The 25,417-nt window shown below is 38.7% G+C and overlaps 1 protein-coding gene across 5 annotated transcripts in view; it reads left to right on the top strand.

The window, feature by feature from the left end:
* Window positions 1-25,417, top strand: part of SLC41A2 (solute carrier family 41 member 2) — a 125,457-nt gene that overhangs the window by 5,599 nt on the left and 94,441 nt on the right. Inside the window, exons 1-4 of one of the 5 annotated variants that reach the window (XM_045467149.1) lie at window positions 336-404; window positions 3,557-3,618; window positions 5,925-6,099; window positions 21,185-21,910. In XM_045467149.1, the coding sequence (XP_045323105.1) occupies window positions 21,356-21,910 (555 nt within the window). In that variant the 5' untranslated portion in view covers window positions 336-404; window positions 3,557-3,618; window positions 5,925-6,099; window positions 21,185-21,355. Of the gene's footprint in view, window positions 1-335; window positions 405-3,556; window positions 3,619-4,335; window positions 4,448-5,771; window positions 6,100-21,184; window positions 21,911-25,417 lie in introns of those variants that run through there. The other 4 variants (XM_045467145.1, XM_045467146.1, XM_045467147.1 and 1 more) reach the window with 4 other exon arrangements.

The raw sequence follows: 25,417 nt of genomic DNA, 5'->3' as shown, positions 1-25,417 counted from the left end.
AGGACTACAGAGCAATGACAGATTGTTCATACGAGGAGGCAATCTAGCAGTCATTTATATTTTGTTTGGATGGGCATTTTCGGAGCACTCACCAGAAGACAGTTTTATAAAGATGGTTAGGAACAAAGAGAATAAATTAGATTAAAATGTATCAATCGTATGAGCTTAGTGGAGAGGCAACAGAGAATAAATTTTGGTTTTAGAAGTAAAAATAGAACATCCATACACCCAAAGAACTTACAAATAAGAATTTAATGATGTCAGTTTGTTGCCAGAGAATGATTGTACTGTCACAGTACTGTGACTTCACAGAATTAGATTGTGAAACCCAACTGTGAAGGAAAAATTCTTTAAGTGTATGGTTTCGATAAGTGGCAAGAGAAGTTATGAAAAATTCATGAAAGGTAGAGAGATTTCAAGTTCTGATTCAAATCTTTAATATACTTTTGAGATGTGGAAACTTGGCTAATTAGTTTTGTAAATTAGATTTTATGTAGCTTAAACATGAGTGCTAGAATCTAATTTTGCTAATATGGGATGGCTTTTTTAAAAATACTTACTGAGTCTTGTATTTTTATGTTCTACAGAGTCCTATTTTAAGCAGTGCATTGTAGAACCTAAATTGAAGCTGCTAACTTGTATAAATTTATCCTCAGGAAATCATTCTAAATATGGGAAATTATTATGCACCAAGATGTTCATTTTCGGTGCAATGTAGTTTAGTCAAGAAAATGCCCTGCTATAGGGAAATGATTCATTACAATGTGGCAGTGCACTTGAAATTTAACCATTGAAAGTGCCGTTTTAGAGCAATGGTTTCTTATTTATTACTTTTTAAATTAAAAAATAAAAAGTGCTCAATAAAGGCCCCTGGGTAGCTCAGTCACTTAACAGTCCACCTCTTGATTTCGGCTTAGGTCATGATCCTGTGGTTTGTGAGATTAAGCCCCTAGTCGGGCTCTGTACTGATAGTGCAGAGCCTACTTGGGATTGTCTCTCTCCTTCTCTCTGCCCCACCACTGCTCACACTCGTGCCTGCTCTCTCTCTCAAAATAAATAAATAAATAAACTTAAAAAAAAAAAGTGCTCAATATAAGCAAAAGTACAGATAATATAAAAATATACAGGATTTAAAAAGCGAAAGTGGTGTTTCAAGTCCTTCTTACCCTACCCCAAACCGAGGCCAACCTGGTTCTTTAGAAGTAGATACTCTGAGCACTTTGGTATCTGCCCTTCCAGACCTTTCTTTAACCCAGTGTTTTTCAAATTGTGCTCTCATGAAGGGCTTCTGGGTCTTCTCAAGTTAGGTAGGTAGAGACCTAGTGGATGGGAAGCAGGGTGCTTCACTCTGTACTGCTTTGTCTGTTCCTGTTTTATATATAGGGATTTCACATAGGGTTTAATTTAAACAAATAATTGCTCTGCATTAAAAGTAAATGTTTAGGGGCACCTAAGTGGCCCAGTGGGTTGAGCATTTGACTCTTGGTTTCAGCTCAGGTCATGATCCCAGGGTCATGGGATCAAGCCCCACGTTGGGCTCTGCACTGGGCATGGAGGTGGAGCCTTTTTGGGATTCTCTCTCTCTCTCTCTCTCTCTCTCTCTCTCTCTCTCTCTCTGCCCCTCTCTCCTGCTTGCTATAAATAGATAGATAGATAGATAGATAGATAGATAGATAGATAAGAAAAGGAAGTCCTGGGGCGCCTGGGTGGCGCAGTCGGTTAAGCGTCCGACTTCAGCCAGGTCACGATCTTGCGGTCCGGGAGTTCGAGCCCCGCGTCAGGCTCTGGGCTGATGGCTCGGAGCCTGGAGCCTGTTTCCGATTCTGTGTCTCCCTCTCTCTCTGCCCCTCCCCCATTCATGCTCTGTCTGTCTCTCTCTGTCCCAAAAATAAATAAACGTTGAAAAAAAATTTTTTTTAAAAAGAAAAGGAAGTCCTAAACACCCTACTAAGGAATTCCAGATCTTACCCAGTTCACCATTTTGCTACATAGTGACATGAATGTTCCACATAGACCTGTCTATTTTCCCCAGCAGTTTTATGGATGGTAACCAGTCACCTTGTTGGAATCCACTCTCCCCCAACCCCTACCTTTTTTCCCATCTCTCTAAATCTTACCTGTTCTTTAAATTTTTTTATTACTATGTTTATTTATTTTGAGAGAGAGAGAGAGAGAGAGAGAGAGAAAGACAGTATGAGCAAGGAAGGGGCAGAGAGAGAAGGAGATACACTCCGAAGCAGGCTCCAGACTCTTAGCTGTCAGTGCAGAGCCCGAGGTGGGGCTCAAACACACAAGCTATGAGATCATGACATGAGCTGAAGTTGGACGCTCAACCGACTGAGCCACGCAGGCGCACCTAAATCTTACCTGTTCTTTAAGGTTTTGTTCACCATTGTTTTGTTCATTCCTTCCTTCAACAGGTATTTAGTGAACACCTACATTTTGACTAATGTTGAATAGGAAATACGCAGAATTTTGTATCAAAAGCTCATAAACTAGTAAAGGATGACCTTCGTGTAAATAAGGGCAATAATGGTTTGCAAAGAAAGAGCATTTGCCGGGGGAGGGGGGGGTGCAGGTACTACTAAGATAGAAGTGGTCTCTTCTTTTTCTGCAGTTTTATATGTGACTTATAAAAGGGCAATTTATGATACCGCTACATTTCTGGGTCTTCAGGAAATGCTTGTTAACTTATTAACTGAATAATAGAAGAAAATGCAGAGAATTCACCTGTGAGTTAGGGATGAGACTTCAGAAGGAGCTGTTTTCATTCTTGAACCATCAGCTGTGTTAAAAAATAACTTGAATCCAATTTACTGGATTCCAGTGTTGGGCATGAGCAGAGTTGAGAACGAGTACTGGAAGGATCTTGGTTCTGTAATCCTTGTCCCCCATGGCCTGCTCTGGGACAGAAGGATCATAACACAGAGAACACCTGTAGCATCTTCTTTATCATGAGCTGGTTAGTCAGCAAGTCATGAATTCAAGTCCTGTATCTTTATCTTACTAACTTTACAACTTGGGCATATTACTTAACCTCTTCAAGACTCAGTTTCTCAAACTGCAGGGTATGAACATGTCTGTCTCCCAGGTTTTCGAAAAAGACTATGTGAGAGTCCAGAGTGCTGTCTGCTATTTTCTTCACACTCTGCCACTTTCCTCTATGTTTTTAGATAAATAATTAACAAAGAATTTTTAATAACATTTGAATTTTCTTTTCTTTTCTTTTCTTTCTTTCTTTCTTTTTTTTTTTTAAAGCAGAAAACTCTTGTACTCTAGCATTCACAGATGATAAGGTTTCAAAATAACCCCGGGCAAACTCATGATGGATTCTGTCTTTCTAGTGCTTCATGTTCTGGTTGAGTAGACTTAGTTTTCAGTCTAGAATAAACCTTACGGTGTGGTTTAAGGTAGTCTGTGTTCCTTGTAAACTGTAAAAATGTTATTTAGATATCGTTTTAAAAATGAAAGATACACCAGGTATGGTGTGTAAACTTAACAACAATATTAGAGCTACTTCCTATTTCAGCTTTCATTTTCTTTTTTTCTTTTAAAGTACTGGTTTCCTGAAGTCCCATATTGTTCAGTACGTGTACTGTTTAGTGTATGTACAAACTGGTCAATATATATATATATATATACGTATATAAATATATATGTACACACACGCACATACCACTTTATAGCATACTGGCAGTGTAATTAAAAGCAAGATTGGGTAAGTTGTATAAAAGATAAATATTTAACCTCAGTTTATTTTTTTTAGAGAAAAAAATATCAGTTGATCTGAAAGTTATAAGCCAGGGGTTCAACCTAGCAATATATAGTATTTTTGTGATTGTATGGTATAGTATATTCCCTAGTATGGGGAGAAAGAGGTGGAATATTAGGTTTTGAACCTTTTATAAAGTATAAAACTAATGATGCATAATGATAATTAGCTAAACATTTTGAAGACTCAGTACACTGATGTAAGCATTTTACGTGTATTAAGTCATTTAATCTTTATGAAAACCCAGTTAGGGAGGTTTTTTTTTTTTTTTTTTTTTTTTTCCATGAGGAAACGGAGATATAGAGGCATAGATCCCACAGCTAGTAAAAGTCAGGATTTAAGACACAGCAGTTTGACTTAACTACTGTCAATATCATTGGCGTGTGGACACTTCTTGACATTTAAGTTTTTGTAAGAAGCTCATCTCTCGTAATTGAAGTGTGGAGATGTGCTAAATGAGTCACTTGAAATTTCCCCGTAAAATCACTCAGTGCAAGCCCTGTTATTGATTAACCCGTTTAATGAAAGCATAGTAAATATCTCGGTAAGCTTTGTACAGTTTCAAACACAGCATAACGCATTTGCCAGTGATTCCACATCGGGTCTACAACTTTGAACAGACAGTTAATATTCTCTCCTTTTCAAAACATACTTGACTGAAATCTGAATACTCAGGTATGGGATTTTGTGAATAGATTTTGTAATCTGAATTCTAAATGCTATTACTCTTTAGAACAAAACCTATCCCTTTCTCAACCCTGGGGGCAGTGCTTACTAGGCAATCCAAGCATGTGTTTGAGCATTAGCAAGGAAGTACCAAAAGAGAGAGAAAAAAATTAATGTTTTTTAAAGAAACAGTGAGGTAGTCTTGGGAAAAATAATACCTTTTTGTGACTCTTACTTTGGGGGTATTATTATTATTATTATTATTATTATTATTATTATTACTGTAGTCTTCACACCCAGTGTGGAGCCCAGTGCAGGACTTGAACTCCCAGCCCTGAGAAAAAGACCTGAACTGAGATCAAGAGTCGGGACACTTAACCAACTAAGCCACCTAGGAGTCCCTGGAGTTAACTTTGAATTATATGAGTCATTTTGAATTATGTGTGATGGATTATGAGGGAGACCCACCATAGACTTGGTGGTAATCTGGCCCTGCTTTGGAGCTTGGCGGGCACATGTAGTTATTCATCTGCAATTATGTAACAAGTATAAAGTATAAACGAAATCATGGCTATGGAAAATGAATGCAACCGTATGTCAGCTATCTGGCAGTGTTTAGGTTGTGTTCTTTAAATGAAGGCTGTTGCTTTTTGGTTGTGCTGTTCTTATTGAGAGATGAGTGCAGAGGGAGAAGTAGGAAGGAAGAGGCAATTTTAGAGCTCTGAGGAATTTTAGAAAGAGGAAATTGTAAGTAACCATTAATAGTAACTCAGTAGAATAATATTGATAAGGAAATTTGGGGGGATATTTTATGAAATGCAAAAGGCAGGATGTAAAATAATATGTACAATATAAGCCTATTTTTGTTTTGAATATATATATATATATATATATATATATATATATATATAGTAAAGTTATATACCACTATGTCATCAGTGATTATCTTGGAATGATGGGTTTCCAGAATAAACAATTTTTGTGTATCTTTGCCTCTTCTTCTTCTTCTTCTTCTTTTTTTTTGCACTGAAGACCAAAAAAGAAAAATAATTTAAAAAAACCTCCCTCTATGCTAGTGGGAATTAGAAGAACAGTTTCAAATGAGCAGGGAAAGAAGGAAGGGTAGTCAGGATATTTTTATGAGCAAAGACCATCATGACAACTAGGCTGGTTTTTAGGTGGCTTTGAGTATAGTTAGCTTGAACTTCAAGTTGGACCCAGAGCCTCCCCCAACCTTTTTCCCCATTCCCCCCCCCCCCCGCCCCCGCCCCCGCATCCGCGCAACTGGTATTTGAGTAAAAAGGTACACAGCCCTGACCAAAGGGTAGAGAAGAGACTTGATTGCAGGGAGTAAAGATACTGAGTTAGGCCATTGTTTCACTTTGTTGCCAAGATAATCAAGTAACATAACACTGTGTACCTGTAGTTTACCTCATCTGTGTATCATCTCTTGTACTGAGTCTGTGCACTTGAACCGACTTCACAGCGCTATGTATCAGGGAGCACCCTTGAGGGAAAGCACAGCCTGGGAAGGTAGAAGATCAACTTCATCTTTCTGGGCGGTGCCATTGTGCAGGTGTCCCAGCGAGGGAAGGTGGTGTTAGGCTGCCGCCTGAGGAACACCTCTGCGAGGGAGCTGTGCTGTTTTATCACTTTGGAAGGTAATGTAATATGGTCTGCCCATCAGTTCACTGCTTCACCTCTGAGATCTGGGGCCGGGGGAGCGGGGAGCTGTGGGTGAGTAGAAGTGCTTTAAGTAAATAGTTGCAATGAGATACTGTGAAAATTATGGGACACTCCTGGTCTTAAAATGTAGAAAAAAATGCTGACTTCATCTGTGGCAAATCATTTTTTCCTTTCTCTTTTCTTAAAAAGAAAGTTTCGTTTTTCATTTAAATTTTGACACATCAGCTTTTTTCTTCCTTTCTCTGTTCTTAAAAATAGGATTTTTTTTTCTTTTAAACTTTGGAACATTGGCATCCTTTCTGTACCTTAAAATTCTAAAGAGTTCATTTTCAATTTTTAGTTCAATTATATGCAGAGCTGATGGTATATTTTATGTTGGTCTAGAAGTGGGTTTACCTTTTCAGAGTTGAATTCTCTGTAAGAATATAAGGATGTGTCATGGGGGAAAAGTATGAAAGTATACTTTTGTAGGAGTTCGGAAAAATGTTTACTAATTTGAAATGCTGATGAAGTCATTACTTACTTTCTAAATTTAGGTATTTTAGACTTACAAGTGCCAGAGAACACTGGTAAGGAAATGCATTATTTATGTTTTATTCTTATGTACACTATCTTTTACACAGAGGTGTTGAGTCAGTTTATAAAAAAATAACACCTACAAGAAATGTTGACTTTTTAAAAAAAGAATTACAAGACTAGTACTAGAGAAAGTAAAACGAGGAGTATAACATTAAGATGAATACATTAATCATAGATTTGAATTTTAACTATAGCTATAAGTTTCCTTGCTGCTGAAGTAAAAAAAAAAAAAGGGGGGGGCCTCAATATTTATTAAAGAAAAGAAAAATACCAGTTTTCAGTAGCAACGCTGTCTGTAGCTATTATTTCTAAAGTTTCTTATGACTTTATACATGAATGATTGATGAGAAGGTGATGTTCTCAGCAGGAGTTTGCAGGAAATTAATGAAGGTCAATAGCTTGTCAATTGAAGGAGAGAGTGTTAAGTGGTAATTTTTGAATAAGATACGTGTAAGAAATGTTGAAGACAGAGTAGGAGAAATAAACTGTTTTGTTGTTGAAAAGCGCTTTCTCAACTTCAAAACAGAGTTCTGTGATTAAACTTGTTTGTCACCCAACTATTCCTCAAGTTTTTTCAAACAGTAGCACTAACTGATGTTTTTGGTAATAGTTGGCTTCCTGTGTTATTAAAACTATTTGTGTATTGCTCTGAATTTAATCAGAATATCTAGTTTTGTTTTTTTTTTTTAATTTTTTTTTTAACGTTTATTTATTTATTTTTTTGAGATAGAGAGAGACAGAGCATGAATGCGGGAGGGTCAGAGAGAGAGGGAGACACAGAATCTGAAACAGGTTCCAGGCTCTGAGCTGTCAACACAGAGCCCGACACGGGGCTCGAACTCATGGACTGAGAGATCATGACCTGAGCCGAAGTCGGACGCTTAACCGACTGAGCCACCCAGGCGCCCCTCAGAATATCTAGTTAAATGGTTGAATTTTTTCCTCATTTTTCAGTTGGTTGGTTTGATAGGGACTAGATGTAATCTAACTGATGGCACTTGGTAGAATAAACTGTACTTTGTTTATGCAATACACATAGTTCTTTGGACACACATATTTATTCTGTCAACATTTTCTCGATAAGTAGAAATGGCTTAACTCTGGGATATGTTTTAGTTGAATCATTAGCTTGATTTTGACGTATCCTTCTAAAAAAACCATTCTTAAATTTTATTTATTATTTTTTTTTTGAGAGAGAGAGAAAAAGAGTGAGGCAGGGGCAGAGGGGGAGAGAGAGAATATTTTTTTATTTTTTTAATTTTATTAAAAAAAATTTTTTTAATGTTTATTTATTTTTTGAGGGAGGGAGAGAGAGAGCATGAGCAGCAGAAGGGCAAAGAGAGAGGGAAACACACAGTCCAAAGCAGGCTTCAGGCTTTGAGCTGTCAGCACAGAGCCCAACGTGGGGCTTGCACTCATGAACCACGAGTTTGTAACCTGAGCCGAAGTTGGATGCTCAACTGACTGAGCTACCCAGGCCCCCCCCCCACCCCCCCCCACCCCCCCCCCCCCCCCCCCCCCCCCCCCCCCCCCCGCTGCCGAGACAGAGTGAGAATCTTAAGCCCGCTCTATGCTCAGGCCTGACATGGGGCTTGATCTCACAATTATGAAATCATGACCTGAACCAAAATCAAAAGTCCAACGCTTAACCAACTGAGCCACCCAGGGGCCCCTCCAACTACCTTTAAATGAGCTCAACAATGATAAAAATTATGAGATATGTAAATTACTATAGCTCATCTGTTGTTTGGACCAATTTGAGACTTAACCCCTTATAAAGCCTGTGGGATAGTTATTAAGTGGGCTCACCTTCATTCTTTAGAATTGTTACTGTGGGATGGTTCCTTTTCCTTGTTTAGCTACGGGACATGAGCAGAAGACATTTATATGCTTTTTTCCCCCTAGTTCTACATTCTTAACTGGATACCATGAAATATATACCTCTGCCAAGCCAAGAAGGTGCATTTGGAATTCTGGAGATTTCTTTTATATTACAAATTGATTTTTTACCTTTTGAGGGCCAAGTGATACATTCAAATATCATAAGAAACACAACATGTCATCTGTGCCATGTGGGAGTTGGCATTGGGAAACCAATGGATATCTTTCATTTAAAAGAAAAATTCCCGGGGCGCTTGGGTGGCTCAGTCAGTTAAGCGTCCCACTTTTGATTTCAGCTCAGGTCATGATCTCAAGGTCCGTGGGATTGAGCCCTGCTTGGGATTCTCTCCCTCTCTCTCTCTCTCTCTCTGTCTCTCGCTCTCACTCTCTCTCGCTCTCTCTGGCTCTCTCTTGCTCTGTCTCTTGCTATGCACCCCCCTCCCCACCGCTCTCCCCCCCACTAGCCCCCGTCACGTGCATGCTGTCTCAAAGAATAACATAAAAGCTTAAAAATTTTTTTAAATTCTCTCTTTAAAACTGTGATAGGAAAATTGCTAATTATTGTTGGCAATAAATTTTGACTATTCTTTCCTCTCTGTACCCTTAATCCTACATTAATTTTGGTAGTTTTTTTTTTAAGTGTTTATTTTGATAGAGAGCACATGCATGTGGGGGAGGGGTAGAGAGAGAGAGAGGGAGAGACAGAATCTCAGGCAGCCTTCACGCTGTCAGCACAGAGCCCCACATTCGGGCTTGAATTCATAAACTATGAGATCATGACCTGAGCCAAAATCAACACTTGATCTTAGCCAAAAGGCCGAGAAGCAATAACCTTAGCCAAAATCAAGAGTTGGTCGCTTAACCAGCTGAGCCACCCAGGTGCCCCGGGGTAGATTTCTTTGAGGTGGTATACTTTTTTCATCACCTTTTGAATGAGATGAATTGTTCCTGGCTGTTGGGAACAATTTGGTAGGAAGTATAGAAGTGGAAAAGCTGAATAAAGGAGATTGGATTGAATGAAGGAAGTTTAGAGGTGAGCGAATAATTTACCTGGGTTTGGTAATCTAGTAGAAGGCAGTGAGTTATTGTGAAACATTAGGAACCCAAAATAAGCGATATAGGGAGCCCAGTGGATGAGGCTAATGAAATCAAGGGCTAAAAATGAGAAATGATTTCAGTAAAAGTGGTAGGGCTAGCTCAAATGAGAAGAGACTTCTTCAGTACAAATCAGTAGTCAAGGTCTATGATCCCCATAGATGGGACTAGAGTGTCCTCCCAGGTTCTGATAAGCGTTCAAGGAAGGAGGAGTTGGCATGAGGTCACAGCAAAATGGCAGAGAGTGGTGTCGGGGTGAACATGAGAAAAGCAGAGGGATGATTGTTTAAGAGCTTATTGGGATGAGCTCTGAGAAAGGTGATTTGATGGAAAATCCTTAGGAAAAGGGAATTGTGGATAAGAAATGGGGAACCTGAAGTGTTCAGGTCATGAAACTGATATCTAAAAGACTTTTAAACATAATTTTTGCTTAAGTGAAAGGAGTTGATCATTGAGAGAAATTGGTGAGGATTTAAGTTTACACAGGTTTAGATCTTAAAATGAAAATACTTAAAGTCAACTTGTTGCCTAGGTGCTGCAAAAAGCAAATTAACTAGACATGATCTTTCTTTATGAACTGATTATACAATTAAACAATTAAGTACTTACTGAATATTATTCAAAAGAATGAACCAAAATTTTTTATGAAACTAGAAAATAATTTTGTATGTCAGCTGAGGTCTGCCCTAACCTCTCTGAAAACTAACTGACCACATAATACATGCTCTGTGGTAACTACCTACATTTGAATAACTAACCAGAAAACATAGTCAAAGAGAAAACAGAAGGGAGCAGAATACACACTATACGAATACATACAATTTATACAAATATATTTACATAAATATACCCACCTGATGGACAAGTTTTGAGATTTTTTTGACTAACTGTGAGAATGCTGGTAACAGATTAACTCAAAACAGTTTTGTTGTGGGAAGATAACAAAGTATTAAGCTCTCATTTAGTGCCTTTCTTAGTAATTAGGCAGGACAGGCCTGGTAACTCACAGCTCTGTTGGATTTTTCAAGTGTATTATTTAGCCTTTGCAATCAAACAATGCCTCCTCCAGCACCAGGAACAGATTTTCTCCAAGATAATGATGTAGTAAATCAACACACATACAATATGCTGCTTTTCCTAACTTTTTTTTTTTAATTTTTTTTTAACGTTTATTTATTTTTGAGACAGATAGAGACAGAGCATGAACGGGGGAGGGTCAGAGAGAGGGAGACACAGAATCTGAAACAGGCTCCAGGTTCTGAGCTGTTAGCACAGAGCCCGATGCAGGGCTCGAACTCACGGACCGCGAGATCATGACCTGAGCCACCCTAGGCGCCCCACCTAACTTTTTTTTTTTTTTTTTTTTTAACGTTTATTTATTTTTGGGACAGAGAGAGACAGAGCATGAACGGGGGAGGGGCAGAGAGAGAGGGAGACACAGAATCGGAAACAGGCTCCAGGCTCTGAGCCACCAGCCCAGAGCCTGACGCGGGGCTCGAACTCACGGACCGCGAGATCGTGACCTGACTGAAGTCGGACGCTTAACCGACTGCGCCACCCAGGCGCCCCCCCACCTAACTTTTAAAAACAAGCAATTTGAACTAGTGTTTTTCATTTTTGTGACCAAAGTTGAATTCATAAGGAGTATCTGGTATTATTAGTTTATATTTCTTTAAGTCAGTGGTTCTCTGATGTGACTCTGTAGACCAGTGCTATCCCATGACAGTACTTTTATAGGGAACATGGAGTGAGTTCTTCATTAATCTAAATGTGTTTAATGGAAAGACTGTCTTTTGGTCTAAGATTTTGTCTCTTCTGCATTCTTTTTTTTTTTTAATTATTGTATTTATTTTTTTAGATGTTTGTTTTTGAGAGAGAGAGAATATGAGTAGGGGCGCGGGCAGAGAGAGGGGGACAGAGGATCCGAATAGGACTCTGTGCTGACAGCAGAGAGCCCGATGTGGGACTCAAACTCATGAACTGCGAGATCATGACCTGAGCTGAAGTCAGATGCTCAACCAACTGTGCCACCCAGGCACCCCATATAATATTTTTTCTAAGTTTTAATTTATTTATTCCTTTTAAGTAACCTCTATACCCAACATGGGGCTCAAACTCACAACTCCAAGATCAAGTTCTTCCAGCTGAGCCAGCCAGGCACCGCTCCCTTCTTCATTCTTGGTGTTAAAAAGTTAACTAATTAATTTTTTAATTTACATCCAAGTTAGCGTATAGTGCAACAGTGATTTCAGGAGTAGATTCCTTAATGTCCCTCACCCATTTAGCTCATCCCCTCTCCCACAACCCCTCCAGCAGCCCTCTGTTTGTTCTCTATATTTAAGAGTCTTTTATGTTTTGTCCCCCTCCCTGTTTTTTTTATTATTTTTGCTTCCCTTCCCTTATGTTTATCTGTTTTGTATGTTCAGCTTCTCATATGAGTGAAGTCCTATGATATTTGTCTTTCTCTGACTCATTTCGCTTAGCATAATACCCTCTAGTTCCATCCACATAGTTGCAAATGGCAAAATTTCATTCTTTTTGGTTGCTGAGTATATACACATATACATATACATACCACATCTTTTTTATCCATTCATCTATTGAAGGACATTTGGGCTCTGTCCATACTTTGGTTATTGTTGATAGTACTGCCATAAACATTGGGGTGCATGTGGCCCTTCAAAACAGCACAACTGTATTCCTTGGATAAATACCTAGTAGTGCAGTTGCTGGGACATAGGGTAGTTCTATTTTTAATTTTTTTAGAAACCTTCATACTGTTTTCCAGAGTTTGTATTCCCACCAGCAGTGCAAAAGAGATCCTCTTTCTCTGCATCCTCAGCAACATCTGTTGTTGACTGAGTTGTGAGTTTTAGCCATTCTGACAGGTGTGAGGTGATCTCATTGTGGTTTTGATTTGTGTTTTCCTGATGGTGAGTGATGTTGAGCATTTTTTTCATGTGTTGGTTGGCCATCTGGATGTCTTCTTTGGAGAAGTGTCTATTCATGTCTTTTGCCCATTTCTTCACTGGATTATTTGTTCTTTGGGTGTTGAGCTTGATAAGTTCTTTATAGATTTTGGATGCTATCCCTTTATCTGTTATATCATTTGCAAATATCTTCTCCCATTATGTTGGTTGCCTTTTAGTTTTGCTGATTGTTTCCTTTGCTGTGCAGAAGCTTTTTATTTTGATGAGGTCCAATAGTTCATTTTTGCTTTTGTTTCCCTTGCCTCCGGAGATGTGTTGAGTAAGAAGTAGCTGCGGCCAAGGTCAAAGAGGTTTTTGCCTGCTTTCTCCTTGAGGATTTTGAGGCTTTCTGTCTTACGTTTAGGTCGTTCATCCATTTTGAGTTTATTTTTGTGTATGGTGTAAGGAAGTGGTCCAGGTTCATTTTTCTGCATGCTGCTGTCCAGTTTTCCCAGCACCATTTGCTGAAGAGATTGTCTTTATTTCACTGGCCATTCTTTCTTGCTTTGTCAAAGATTAGTTGGCCATACGTTTGTGGGTCCATTTCTGGATTCTCTATTCTGTTCCATTGATCTGAGTGTCTGTTTTTGTGCCACTACCGTACTGTCTTGATGATTACAGGTTTGTAATACAGCTTGAAGTCAGGGATTGTGATGGCTCCAGCTTTGGTTTTCTTTTTCAAGATCCCTTTGGCTATTTGGGGTCTTTTCTGATTCCATACAAATTTTAGGATTGTTTGTTCTAGCTCTGTGAAGAATACTGGTGTTATTTTGATAGAGATTATTATGTATGCTTATTTTTTAGAAAAGATCATTAAATTTTTAAAAAATTTTATATATATATTTATTTAACTTTTTTCCAGTTTTATTGAGATATAAGTGACATATGTCACTGTGTGAGTTTCAGGTTTACAGCATAAAGTTTAGACTGTGAAGTAATTACTATAGTAAGTTAACATCCATCAAGCCATATAGAGAGAATTAAAAGAAATGAGGGAAAAAACCCTTCCTTCCTGTGGTAAGAATTGTTAAGATTTACTCTCTTAACAACTTTTATATGTCATAGAGCAGAGGAAACTATAGTCATCATGTTGCACTTATATCCCTAGTACTTGTGTATCTTATAACAGGAAGTTTGTACTCTTTAACCTTTTTTGTTCCAATTCACCCTTCTCTTCCCCTGGCCCCATCTCTGGTTATCCCAAATCTGATCCTTTTTCTGAGTTTGTGTCCTTTTCTTTCTTCTCTTTTCATTTCTTTTCTTTTCTTTTTCTTATGATTCTACATATAAATGAGATCATGTGGTATTTGTGTTTCTCTTTTTGCCTTATTTCACTTAGCATAATGCCCTCAGGATTTATCCATGTTGTTGCAAATGGCAAGGTTTCCTTATTTTTTTATGGCTGAATAATATTCCACTATGTACACACACGCACACACACACACACACACACACACACACACACACACCACAACTTCTTTATCCACTTACCTTTCAGTGGACTCTTAGGTTGTTTCATGTTTTGGCTATTGTAAATAATGCTGCTCTGAACACAGGGCTACAGATATCTTTTCAATGATCTAAAGATCATTCCTTTGGATATGTTCCCAGAAGTGTAATTGCTAGATCATATGGTAGTTCTATTTTTAATTCTTTGAGGATCCTCCATATTTTTTCCATAATAGCTCTACCAATTTACAATCCTGCCAGCAGTGGACAAAGGTTACCTTTTCTTCAAATCCTAGTCAGCATTTGTTATCTTTTGTCCTGTTGATGGCCATTCTAACAGCCGTCAAGTGGGAAAGATTGTTTTTGGTAAAATTTGGGGAGAAATTTGACTGTTTAATGAGATCTAAATGTTTGCAAACCATTGTTACAAAATTCTTTAACTGTAGATGGAACCCTTAAGTGCTCAGAGACTCAACTAAAATAGGTAGGAATCTATGGGTCAGGGTCCTTTTCTACATACTTAGTTTTAGGTAGCTTTTGTTGGATCATGCTGTGGTAATAATTCCAAACTCTCAATGGCTTTCAACCACAATGCTTTATTTCTCTCTCGCTTTACATGTTGCCTGTGGGTTACCGCATATTGGCCGCAGTTGCTGGGGCTCTGCATGGGTCTTTGTCCCAGGACCCAGTCTGAAGAAGTAGCACTAACCTAGGACATGCCATTCTCATGACAGATGGAAGAGGAGACATAGCTGAACTGTTTCTGCTTGTGGGTGTTGCTGCTGCTCTTATTCCATTGGCCAATTCAAGTCACATGGCCAAATCTGTCAGTGGAGATGAGGAAGTAGAATTCTCTCATAGTCCCTTCAAGTAACATGGCAACAGGTGGAGATAATTCTCTTATAGGAGGGCAGCAATAATGGGAGTAAAATAAAATCTACAATATCATTCTTACTGAAGCACTCATGTAGTCTATATGAATAAAGAACAGTAAGAAACAGATATCCACTATCAAGCTGAAAAAATATAACCAATACCTTTGAAGCTCTCTGTGTGCTTTTATACCACATACTCAAATATACCCATTCTCTTGAAGTTTGTGATTATATCCTACCCTTCTTCATATATTCCATTGTATTAATATCCAACAATTTATGTTTTCTCTTGAGTTAATTCCAATTTTTTACTAGTATGAAGATGCTGCTAAGGATATTATTTTATGTGTCTTCTAGTATACTGTGCATGAGTCTCTCCAGGATATGAACTTAGGGTGGCATTTGCTGAAATGGGCATAGAATCTTTAATTTTAGCATACAACAATTGTTTTCTAAGGCAGTATAATGTTTATAGTTGCACTAGTAGTGTTTTATGTATTACCAGTGCTCACATCCTTGTTCACATTTGAAAGTTTCACAACATCTAATTTTTAGTGTAATGAATGTAAATCAGATTCTTTTTTGAATGTACTGGGAGACACTTCTCAAACTTTCATGTGTACACAAATCACTTGGGAATGCTATTAGAAGTGTAGGTTTTGATTCACAGGTTGGGCTAGGGATGAGAGCGGAGATCCTGCATTTCTAACAAGCTCCCAGGTGATGACAGTGCTGCTGGACCATAAACCATACTTGGAGTAACAAGGATCTAAGGCACTAAAATAGAATTGTTCCTGTGTTGGTTGTGCTCAGCACCTAAAGAGTCTTTGGAACAAAACTGCTAAATAACAGTATTTGATGCAGCCACTTAATCTAGGATTTTTGAATTATGCCTGATATCTTCACTGGCGTTAGATGAGTAGCATAGATAAATATATATTTTTTATCTACCAATTTTGGAAAAAAAAAAAAAAAAGTCCCAGGCCACAATTTTAATCATTCTACTCTACTGCTGATTTTTTTTTTTTTTAATTTGAAACTTCTGTTTTGTGGAAATACTGGCCATTAGTGAATAAAATAGTGGATTATTTTTTCTTAGAGTTTGTCGCTTTATAACTGACAGCAAGAATTCAGAATTTAAGCCTCGGCCATTCCACTAAAGTTCTAAAGACACTATTTCTTCTCATCTAGGTTGATACTAGATTAATATAATCTACTAAGAAGTTGAAGAATGAGCCATAAATATATCCACTGGCATTCTTTAACTTAAGCACCTTAAAGCTACGGGAAACTTTGCCCAATTCCTTTTATTTATTTTTTAAATAAATAAATAAATAAAATAAAATTTTACTTGTTTTTACTCATTCATGGGTAAACAACAACATAGAGTAACCAATTTTTATTTGGGGGCATATATGTACATCACTCATTTTAAATCTACCACAAAGTATTTCGATTGTAATCCATTATTCCATGAGTTCTTTATTTTATTTATTTATTCGGAGAGAGAGGGAGAGAGAGAGAATCCCAAGTAGGCTCTGTGTGGTCAGCATGGAGCCTGATGCAGGGCTTCACCCATGAGCCGCAAGATTATGACCTGAGCTGAAATCAAGAGTCTGATGCTCAACCAACTGAGCCACTTGGGTGCCCCTAGGTGATTTCTTTAAAAGAAAAAAGTTTAAGGCGTCTTTAAGAGTGGTAATGGAACTTGTCAGTAAGCAAGCATTAGACTAACTGGTGCTCAGTCACTAACTTGATAAAATGAAGGAGAAAATAAAAATAAACACGTATTCCTCAGCACAAAATAGTGATATGTGGTCCACGGCATGTGCCTGTAACAAGGTAATCCCTACTGTTTCCAAATTGCATTCTTAAACAACAACAAAAAAAGATGTTAGGACAAAAAACACCACTCAGACTAGCTTATGCAACGAAGAGTTATTGGCCCATATAATTGGTAACAACACCGCTGGAATGAGCTTAAAATAAATGAAATAGACATTCTAATTATGTTGTCAGGACCCTTTCATCTCCTGGCTTTGATTCGCTCTGTGGATCCTCTTCTAATGTAGATGGGCTTTCCTTCAAGTGGTACTAATAGTGGTGGTGGTAGAGGGGACTTTTTGAGGTGGAAGATGGAGTGACAGCTTCAGAATTATGTTGTTCCAAAGGGAAGTGAGTAAACTCTCCCAGAGACCTTCCACATTAAGGTAGTCCTATAACTTACTCACTCTTCGTTAAATCAGCTCTCTCTTTTATAGCCTTTATCATAAATTATCTCATTTGTTTGCTTACCTGGTTGCTTTTCCTCCCCACTACAAGGTAAAATCTGTTAGAAGCAAGAATGGTGCCTATTTTGTTAATTATGTTAGTCTCAGCATTCAGTTGGCACTCAGGACATAGTAAGAAAAAAAATACAGGGGCGCTTGGGTGGCTCAGTCGGTTCAGCGTCCGACTTCGGCTCAGGTCATGATCTCGCGGTTCATGAGTTCAAGCCCCATGTCAGGCTCTGTGCTGATGGCTCAGAGCCTGGAGCCTGTTTCAGATTCTGTGTCTCCCTCTCTCTCTGACCCTCCCCCGTTCATGCTCTGTCTCTCTCTGTCTCAAAAATAAATAAACGTTAAAAACAAATTAAAAAAAAAATACAGTAAAACCTTGGTTTGTGAGCATAATTCGTTCTGGGAACATGCTTGTAATCCAAAGCACTGGTATATCAAAGCGAATTTCAGAACCATTGGCTCAGTTGTGATCATGTGATATTTGGTGTCTTGTATTACTTGTATTGCAAGACATCACTCATTTATTAAATTAAAACTTACTAGACATGTTTGCTTGTCTTGTGGAACACTTGCGGAACAAGTTATTCACAATCCAGAGTTTTACTTGCATGTGAAATTCCGGGAGAGGAAGTAGGTTCTGCTCAAACCACTTGTCATCATGTAGTCTGGAGGGTAGGATACTGTTGATTGATAGACCTACCAGAACTGCATGGAATAGAGGAAGAATGTGTTCACGCAGGAAATGGAAATTTGTATAAATTTTTATTTTAAAGTGATCTCCGCACCCATTGTGGGGCTTGAACTCACGACCCCGAGATCAAGAGTCTCAAGCTCTACTGGCTGAGTGAGCCAGGTGCCCCTGAAATTTGTACAGTGCTTCACAGAAAAAGGTAGCCCTGAGAATGGAGGCTTGGGCTGGATTTTAGCCCTATTCCGTGGTCTCTGTCAACAGAGACCCTGATGAGTATCTATCTCTCCATCTCAGTTTCTGAATAGCTTATGCAGAAATGAGAATATTAGGAACAAAAGTATGAGCTGGACATGTCTTTGCATCTGGATCGCTCTTGGCCAACACCGTGTAGACTATGCTTAGCCGTAAGAATATTCTAACAGAGATGTCTTGAGAAATTCCTCTCTTCCCCGCCCCTACCCTCTCCTTTATTTTTCTGTCTAGGGTTAATTGGTCAAGTTTCCCAAGGACACATTTTGAGTTTTCTGAACTTTAGGGTGACTGGATGGTGGTACAGATGCTACCATCCTTCTTTCTGGTTTATTTACATTTCTCCACATTTCTGTTTTGATCAACCTGATAATTCTACTTCAAAAGGAAGAAACTCCCTGTATACATCACAGGCCCTTCAGTAGAATAGATTTGTCTTAAAACTCAATCCCTTTGGGGTTTGTTTTATATTTTACTTAGCTGAGGATCTCTTTGAGGCAGTGAAATGCCCACTCTTTAAAAAGGGGCAATGGCCCCTGGGTGGCTCAATCAATCAGTCAAGTGTCCCACTCTTGATTTTGGCTCAGGTCCTGGTCTCATGGTTTGTGAGATCCAGCCTTGTATTGGGCTCTGTGCCAATAGCACGAAGCAGCATGGGATTCTCTCTCTCTCTCTCTCTCTCTCTCTCTCTGTCTCTCTCTGATTCTACCTCACTTGTGTGTGCTGTCTCTCTCTCTCTCAAGATAAATAAATATTTAAAAAAATAAAAAGGGGCAAATAGGTTGAAGGAACAGAAACCCGCTCAATCTTCTCATATAAGGCTGCTGGGAATCTCGTAAGTTCCAGAGGTACAGCTCAGCATCTCGACATGAAGGGTTTTCAGGCTGCTGTTCTGCCTGTCTTTCTCTTTCTGGGACTACTTGTTTTCTCCTCTGCTGTAGTCTCGACATTGGTTTTACTCTGGACACTGATTCTCTTTAAACACTGACTTTTCTCTATATGCAGATCAACCTGCGAGTGGCAAAAAAAAAAAAAAAAAAAAAAAAAAAAAAAAAAAAGCAACTAGTACTTAATCTACTCATTGGATTCTCAGGACAAGTCAACAAGAAGTCCGCACTGTAATCCCTTGGGGAGCTTAAAAAGAAAGATATACAGGCCTCAAATAACAGATATTCCGAGTCAGGAGGTCCGGAGTCCTAGAATCTATTTGAAAATGTTCCCCAGTAGGAATTCCAAGAGCCCCCACAGTCACAATAGGGAAGGAAGAAAAGTGAGTGAATGATGAGTAGATGAGACAGGCTCTCGCACCTGCTTGTCCCCTCCGTAGCTCCTTCTCTTTTTCTGCGTGCCATTTCTTGCTGTTGATTTTCCTATGCCAGGAGAGGAGATCGACATTCTAAGGAATTGAAAACAAATATTGAAAGATGTAATAGTTTTCACTAAAAGCAGCAGTACGGGCAGCAATCATTCTTACTCTCACCTGGTGGGCGGGCAGTGGGTCATCTGTCCCTTATCAAATAAGTGCCGATTTCTTGATCGCGGATGCTCTTGCAAGTATAAGGCAGGCCTGAGTGTTCTGACCTGAAGCCTTTAGACCCATTGCAGTAGATTGTTCTGAAAGCCTCTGCAGCTACGGCAGCAGCGGTTCCCCTAGGCTCTCTGCGTTGGCGGGGGGGGGGGGGGGGGGGGGGGGGGGGGCGATGAACTTGCAGCTCAGTTCCCGTCACTCTCAAACCAGCTACAGCTGTGTCTGTGTCTCTTCGTTCAGTCTTTAGAGAGAATTTGGTCACTGGCCAGCCTATGAGGGCTGGCTCTACTCCGGGCAGTCTACAAAGAGCAGACTTTGTGAGAAGAGCATTCAGTTATAAGTGCATTACAAGCTTTCTTTTGGTTGGCTTGCAAAGTAGATCTTTCAGTAAGTATTTGTAAAATAAATGCCCTGAACAGTATTTAGGATATTTACCAAATGTTTTTATGGCAAAATTATCATTGTCTCCTCATATTTAATAAAAATAACATTTTGATAAAATATATATTATTCAAGTTGTAAATAAAGTTACACGGTTTATTATTTAACACATTTAAAACATGATGCCATATACTTTACCTTTTATTACGTATTGACGTATGTAAAGAGTTGTAATGATTTGATTTTGAGACCTCCCTTTAAGTAATAGAAGCCATCACTTTATTTAATAAATTTGTCCACTGTAGGACTGCAGAGACATTTGATGACTTTACATAGGTATCAGCTACATTAAGTATGCAAAGATGAGAAACTTTTGACAAAGATTGGGCACAATAGCCCTGTACTGTTTTCTGTGTACAAAGTAGTTGTATGGCTCAAAACGGGTATGTGTTAAGGCCACAAAGTATAGTGTCCCTATACCTTAGGGTTGGTTTAAGAGCGTATGTGTTTTCGGGGCGCCTGGGTGGCTCCGTCGGTTAAGCGTCCGACTTCGGCTCAGGTCATGATCTCACAGTTTGTGAGTTCTAGCCCTGCGTCAGGCTCTGTGCTGACAGCTCGGAGCCTGGAGCCTGCTTCCGGTTCTGTGTCTCCCTCTCTCTCTTCCCCTCCCCAACTTGTGCTCTCTCTATGTCTCTCAAAAAATAAATACATGTAGGGGCGCCTGGGTGGCGCAGTCGGTTAAGCGTCCGACTTCAGCCAGGTCACGATCTCGCGGTCCGTGAGTTCGAGCCCCGCGTCGGGCTCTGGGCTGATGGCTCAGAGCCTGGAGCCTGTTTCCGATTCTGTGTCTCCCTCTCTCTCTGCCCCTCCCCCGTTCATGCTCTGTCTCTCTCTGTCCCAAAAATGAATGAACGTTGAAAAAAAAAAAAAAATTAATAAAAAAAAAAAATAAAAAAAAAAAATAAATAAATAAATACATGTAAAAAAAAATTAAAAAAAAAAGAACATGTGTTTTCTATGAGAATCTTAAGTATGAAGATAGTTAATCTGATTTTTAAAAATGATTTTGTTTTCTTCTTTTCAGATCCAATCCCTCTGTGGACCTTCTAAACATCTTTTACTAGTAGAAACATTATTTCCTACAAAATGAAGTCAGCGTCTTAATTTAAACCAGCATTTGTGTGGTTCTGACTTTACCTGCTATGGTTTGTGAAGCTTGAGATCTAAGGAGTACAGGGTCTTTTGTGATGACAATATGACTAATAGTAAAGGAAGATCTGTCACCAGTAACACGAGTAGTGGTCCAAGTAGTGGAGGAGGTTTTGTAGACTGGACTTTAAGCTTAAATACAATTCAATCTGATAAGTTTTTAAACTTATTGTTGAGTATGGTTCCAGTAATTTACCAGAAAAACCAGGAAGATAGGCACAAAAAAACCAATGGCATTTGGCAAGAGGGATTATCAGCTGCAGCCCAGACTTTTAGTAATCGATCTGAGCAGCACATGGACTATCATGGTTTCTCAGAGCTGCCTTTTCATGGCAACAGTGGGCACGCACCGTCAGGCTGCAGCCCAAAGTATGATGACTATGCCAGCTACAATTACTGTGATGCAAGGGACGCTGCGGAAACAGCTGCCATGTTACAGAATGAAGCTGCATCTAGTGATGGCGACGAAGATGCCACTGTGGAAGTAAGCCAGAAGTCACCAAAGGAATCCAGTGGCATCATGGCGCTGCAAATACTTGTGCCGTTTTTGCTAGCTGGTTTTGGAACGGTTTCAGCCGGCATGGTTTTGGATATAGTCCAGGTGGGTTTATCATTTTATCTTCACCGTCTTTGTTGCTTTAGGTGCTTTAGGTGGGTTACTCATCTCACACATTTACTTTAGATCTAACTTATCCCTTAGTGAAATGAACCCATGCTGGCTCGGGCAGCGAATCTGCTACTTCTAGGTGTGTGTTTGTTTTCCTTTACAAGTTCTGAGAGAATGGTCTCGTTCTGATTGTAAAGTAACCCTTCATAAAGTATTACAATAATAAAGCAACCCCAAAATGGATAAATCAATTAAATGCAAAACCCAGTAAATGTTATATTTAAATGCTTCTTTACTTTTTGAATGAAATCATATACTCGTTAAAATGCATGAAAACCGTGCAGAGTATTAAATACAAGATAAAAAGTCTTCCCTGTTCTTCCTCTTCAGACCAAACTCCCTTCCCCTCCAGAGGTTACCGTTGTTCAGAATTGGTTGTGTTTACTTGCGTATGTTTTTCTATGTTTTCATATATACACAAGCACAGTTTCTTTTTCAGAAATAAAAATGAAGTGCCATATATATCTGCAAATTATTTTCATTGCTTAATAATACATCTTACATATTTTTCCAAACTAGTAACAAAGATATTCTGCATTTTAAAATGAGAACTTGATATTCCATTGTATGTACATACCAAAGTTTATTCACTCTCCCATGCTCGTGCTATAATGAATGCACTTAGCAATAGATTTACACTATTTTCATAGGCTAGATTTTAAAAATGGGATTGCTGGGAATTAGGGTAGGTGTATATGTTTAAAATTTTATTAGACACTGTCCTATTCACTTTCAAAAAGTTTGTGCCAGTTTATAATCCTCTCAATATATAAGTACTTTCATTTTTCTATGTCCTTATCAATCCACATTGAACATTCTTGATCCTTTTCATTTTTGGCAACTGATAGGAAAATGTTTTCATATTTTAATTAGCAGCCTTTTAAAAAAAGTAACTTCTTTATTATTAATGTTTAGTGTGTTTTCATATGTCTGTTGACCATTCTTAGTTGTTATATGGATATTTCTTATGTGAATTACTTTTATGTATGTTATCCATTTTAAAAATGTATATGCTACTTACTGTTTTTAGGAGTTCTTAATGTAGTGTGGTTACAGAATTATCTATTCTATAATTATCTTTCTAAAGTAGTAAGTTGTTAAAATGTGACATTCTATTACTGTCAGTTTTCATTCATCAGTCAGAGAAAGAGTAACATGCCCTTGTCTTTCATTGCTTGCTCCCTAAAAGAAATCTCAGGTCGTTTGTGACACTAAAAAGCTTTCAACAGATAATATTTTTATCTAAATGGAAAACATACATAAATAGGAACATAATTTCCACCATCAGTTGGAGAAAGGATATAAAAAGAATCATGTTAAGAAGTATATTAAAGGGCGCCTGGGTGGCTCAGTCGGTTAAGCGGCCGACTTCGGCTCAGGTCATGATCTCGAGGTCTGTGAGTTCGAGCCCCGCGTCGCGCTCTGTGCTGACAGCTCAGAGGCTGGAGCCTGTTTCAGATTCTGTGTCTCCCTCTCTCTAACCCTTCCCTGTTCTTGCTCTCTCTCTCCTGTCTCAAAAATAAATAAAAACATTAAAAAAATTTTTTTTAAAAACTATATTAAATTTTTAAGGAATCTGACAAGAGAAAGAAATAAAAGACATCCAAATTGGTAAGGAAGAAGTAAAACATTCGCTATTTGAAGACGACATGATACCATATATAGAAAACCCTTGAGGGGTGCCTGGGTGGCTCAGTCGGTTGGGCATCCAACTTTGGCTCAGGTCATGATCTCAGGGTCTGTGTGTTTGAGCCCCACGTCAGGCTCTGTGCTGACAGCTCAGAGCCTAGAGCCTGCTTCTGATTCTGTGTCTCCCTCTCTCTCTGCCCCTCCCCCGCTCATGCTCTCTCTCTCTCTCTCTCTCTCTCTCTCTCTCTCTGTCAAAAATAAATAAACATTAAAAACAAAACCATTAAAAAGAAAACCCTTGCGACTCCACCAAAATTTCTAGTACTGATAAATGAATTCAGTAAAGTCACAGGATACAACATTCATATACAGAAATCTATTGCATTTCTATAAATTCATAATGAAATAGCAGAAAGAGAAATTAAGAGAAACAATCCCATTTACAGTTGTACCAAAAGTAATAAAATACCTATTATTAGACAACCAAGGAAGTGAAAGCCCTGTACTCTGAAAACTGTAAGTCGCTGATGAAAGAAATTGAAGATGACACAAACAAACGGAAAGATAGTCCATGCTCATGGATTGGAAGAACCAATATTGTTAAAGTGTCCATACTGCCTAAAGCAACCTACAAATCTTATGCAATCCCTACCAAAATAACAACAGCATTTTTCAGAGAACTAGAACAAGTAGTACTCAAATTTTTGTGGAAACACAAAGACTCTGAATAGCCAAAGCAATCTTGAAAAAGAAGAACAAAGCTGGAAGGTATCACAATCCCAAATTTTAAGATATACTACAAGCTGTTTTGATTAAAACAGGGCACCTGGCTGGCTCAGTTAGTTGGTGGAGCATGCAACTCTTGATCTTGGGGTTGTGAGGTCAAGCTCCACATTGGGCATAGAGTTTACTTTAAAAAAAAAAAAAGAGGGGCGCCTGGGTGGCGCAGTCGGTTGGGCGTCCGACTTCAGCCAGGTCACGATCTCGCGGTTCGTGAGTTCGAGCCCCGCGTCGGGCTCTGGGCTGATGGCTCAGAGCCTGGAGCCTGTTTCTGATTCTGTGTCTCCCTCTCTCTCTGCCCCTCCCCCATTCATGCTCTGTCTCTCTCTGTCCCAAAAATAAATAAACGTTGAAAAAAAAAATTAAAAAAAAAAAAAAAAAGAAAGAAAGAAAAAAACAGAATGGTACTGGCACAAAAATAGACACTTACATCAATGGAACAGAGAGCCCAGAAACAAACCCATGCTTATATGGTCTATTAATCTATGACAAAGGAGGCAAGCACGTACAATGGGGAAAAGACAGTCTCTTCAACAAATGGTGTTGGGAAAACTGAACGGCTACGTGCAAAAGAGTGAAACTGGACCACTTTCTTACACCATACACAAAAATGAACTCAAATGGAATAAAGACCTAAATGTGAGCCCTGAAACCATAAAACTCCTAGAAGAAAGCACAGGCAGTAATTTCTTTGACATCAGCCATAGAAACATTTTTCTAGATATGTCTCCTCAAACAAGGGAAATAAAAGCAAAATTTAACTATTGGGACTACACCAAAATAAAGAGCCTTTGCACAGTGAAGGAAACCATCAACAAAACAAAAGGCAACTGACTGGGAGAAGATAGTTGTAAATGATATATCCAATAAGGAGTTAATATCCAAAATATATAACGAACTTCTACAACTCAATACCAAAAAATAGGCAGTGTACCTGAATAGACATTTTTCTGAAGAAGCTGTACAGATTGCCAGCAGACACATGAAAAAATGTCAACATCAGTAATCATCAAGGAAATGCAAATGAAAACC

The sequence above is a fragment of the Leopardus geoffroyi genome, chromosome B4, assembly GCF_018350155.1.
Source record: "Leopardus geoffroyi isolate Oge1 chromosome B4, O.geoffroyi_Oge1_pat1.0, whole genome shotgun sequence".
In the NCBI taxonomy this organism is placed as follows: Eukaryota; Metazoa; Chordata; class Mammalia; order Carnivora; family Felidae; genus Leopardus; species Leopardus geoffroyi.
This window is presented reverse-complemented; position numbering and strand designations above follow the sequence as displayed.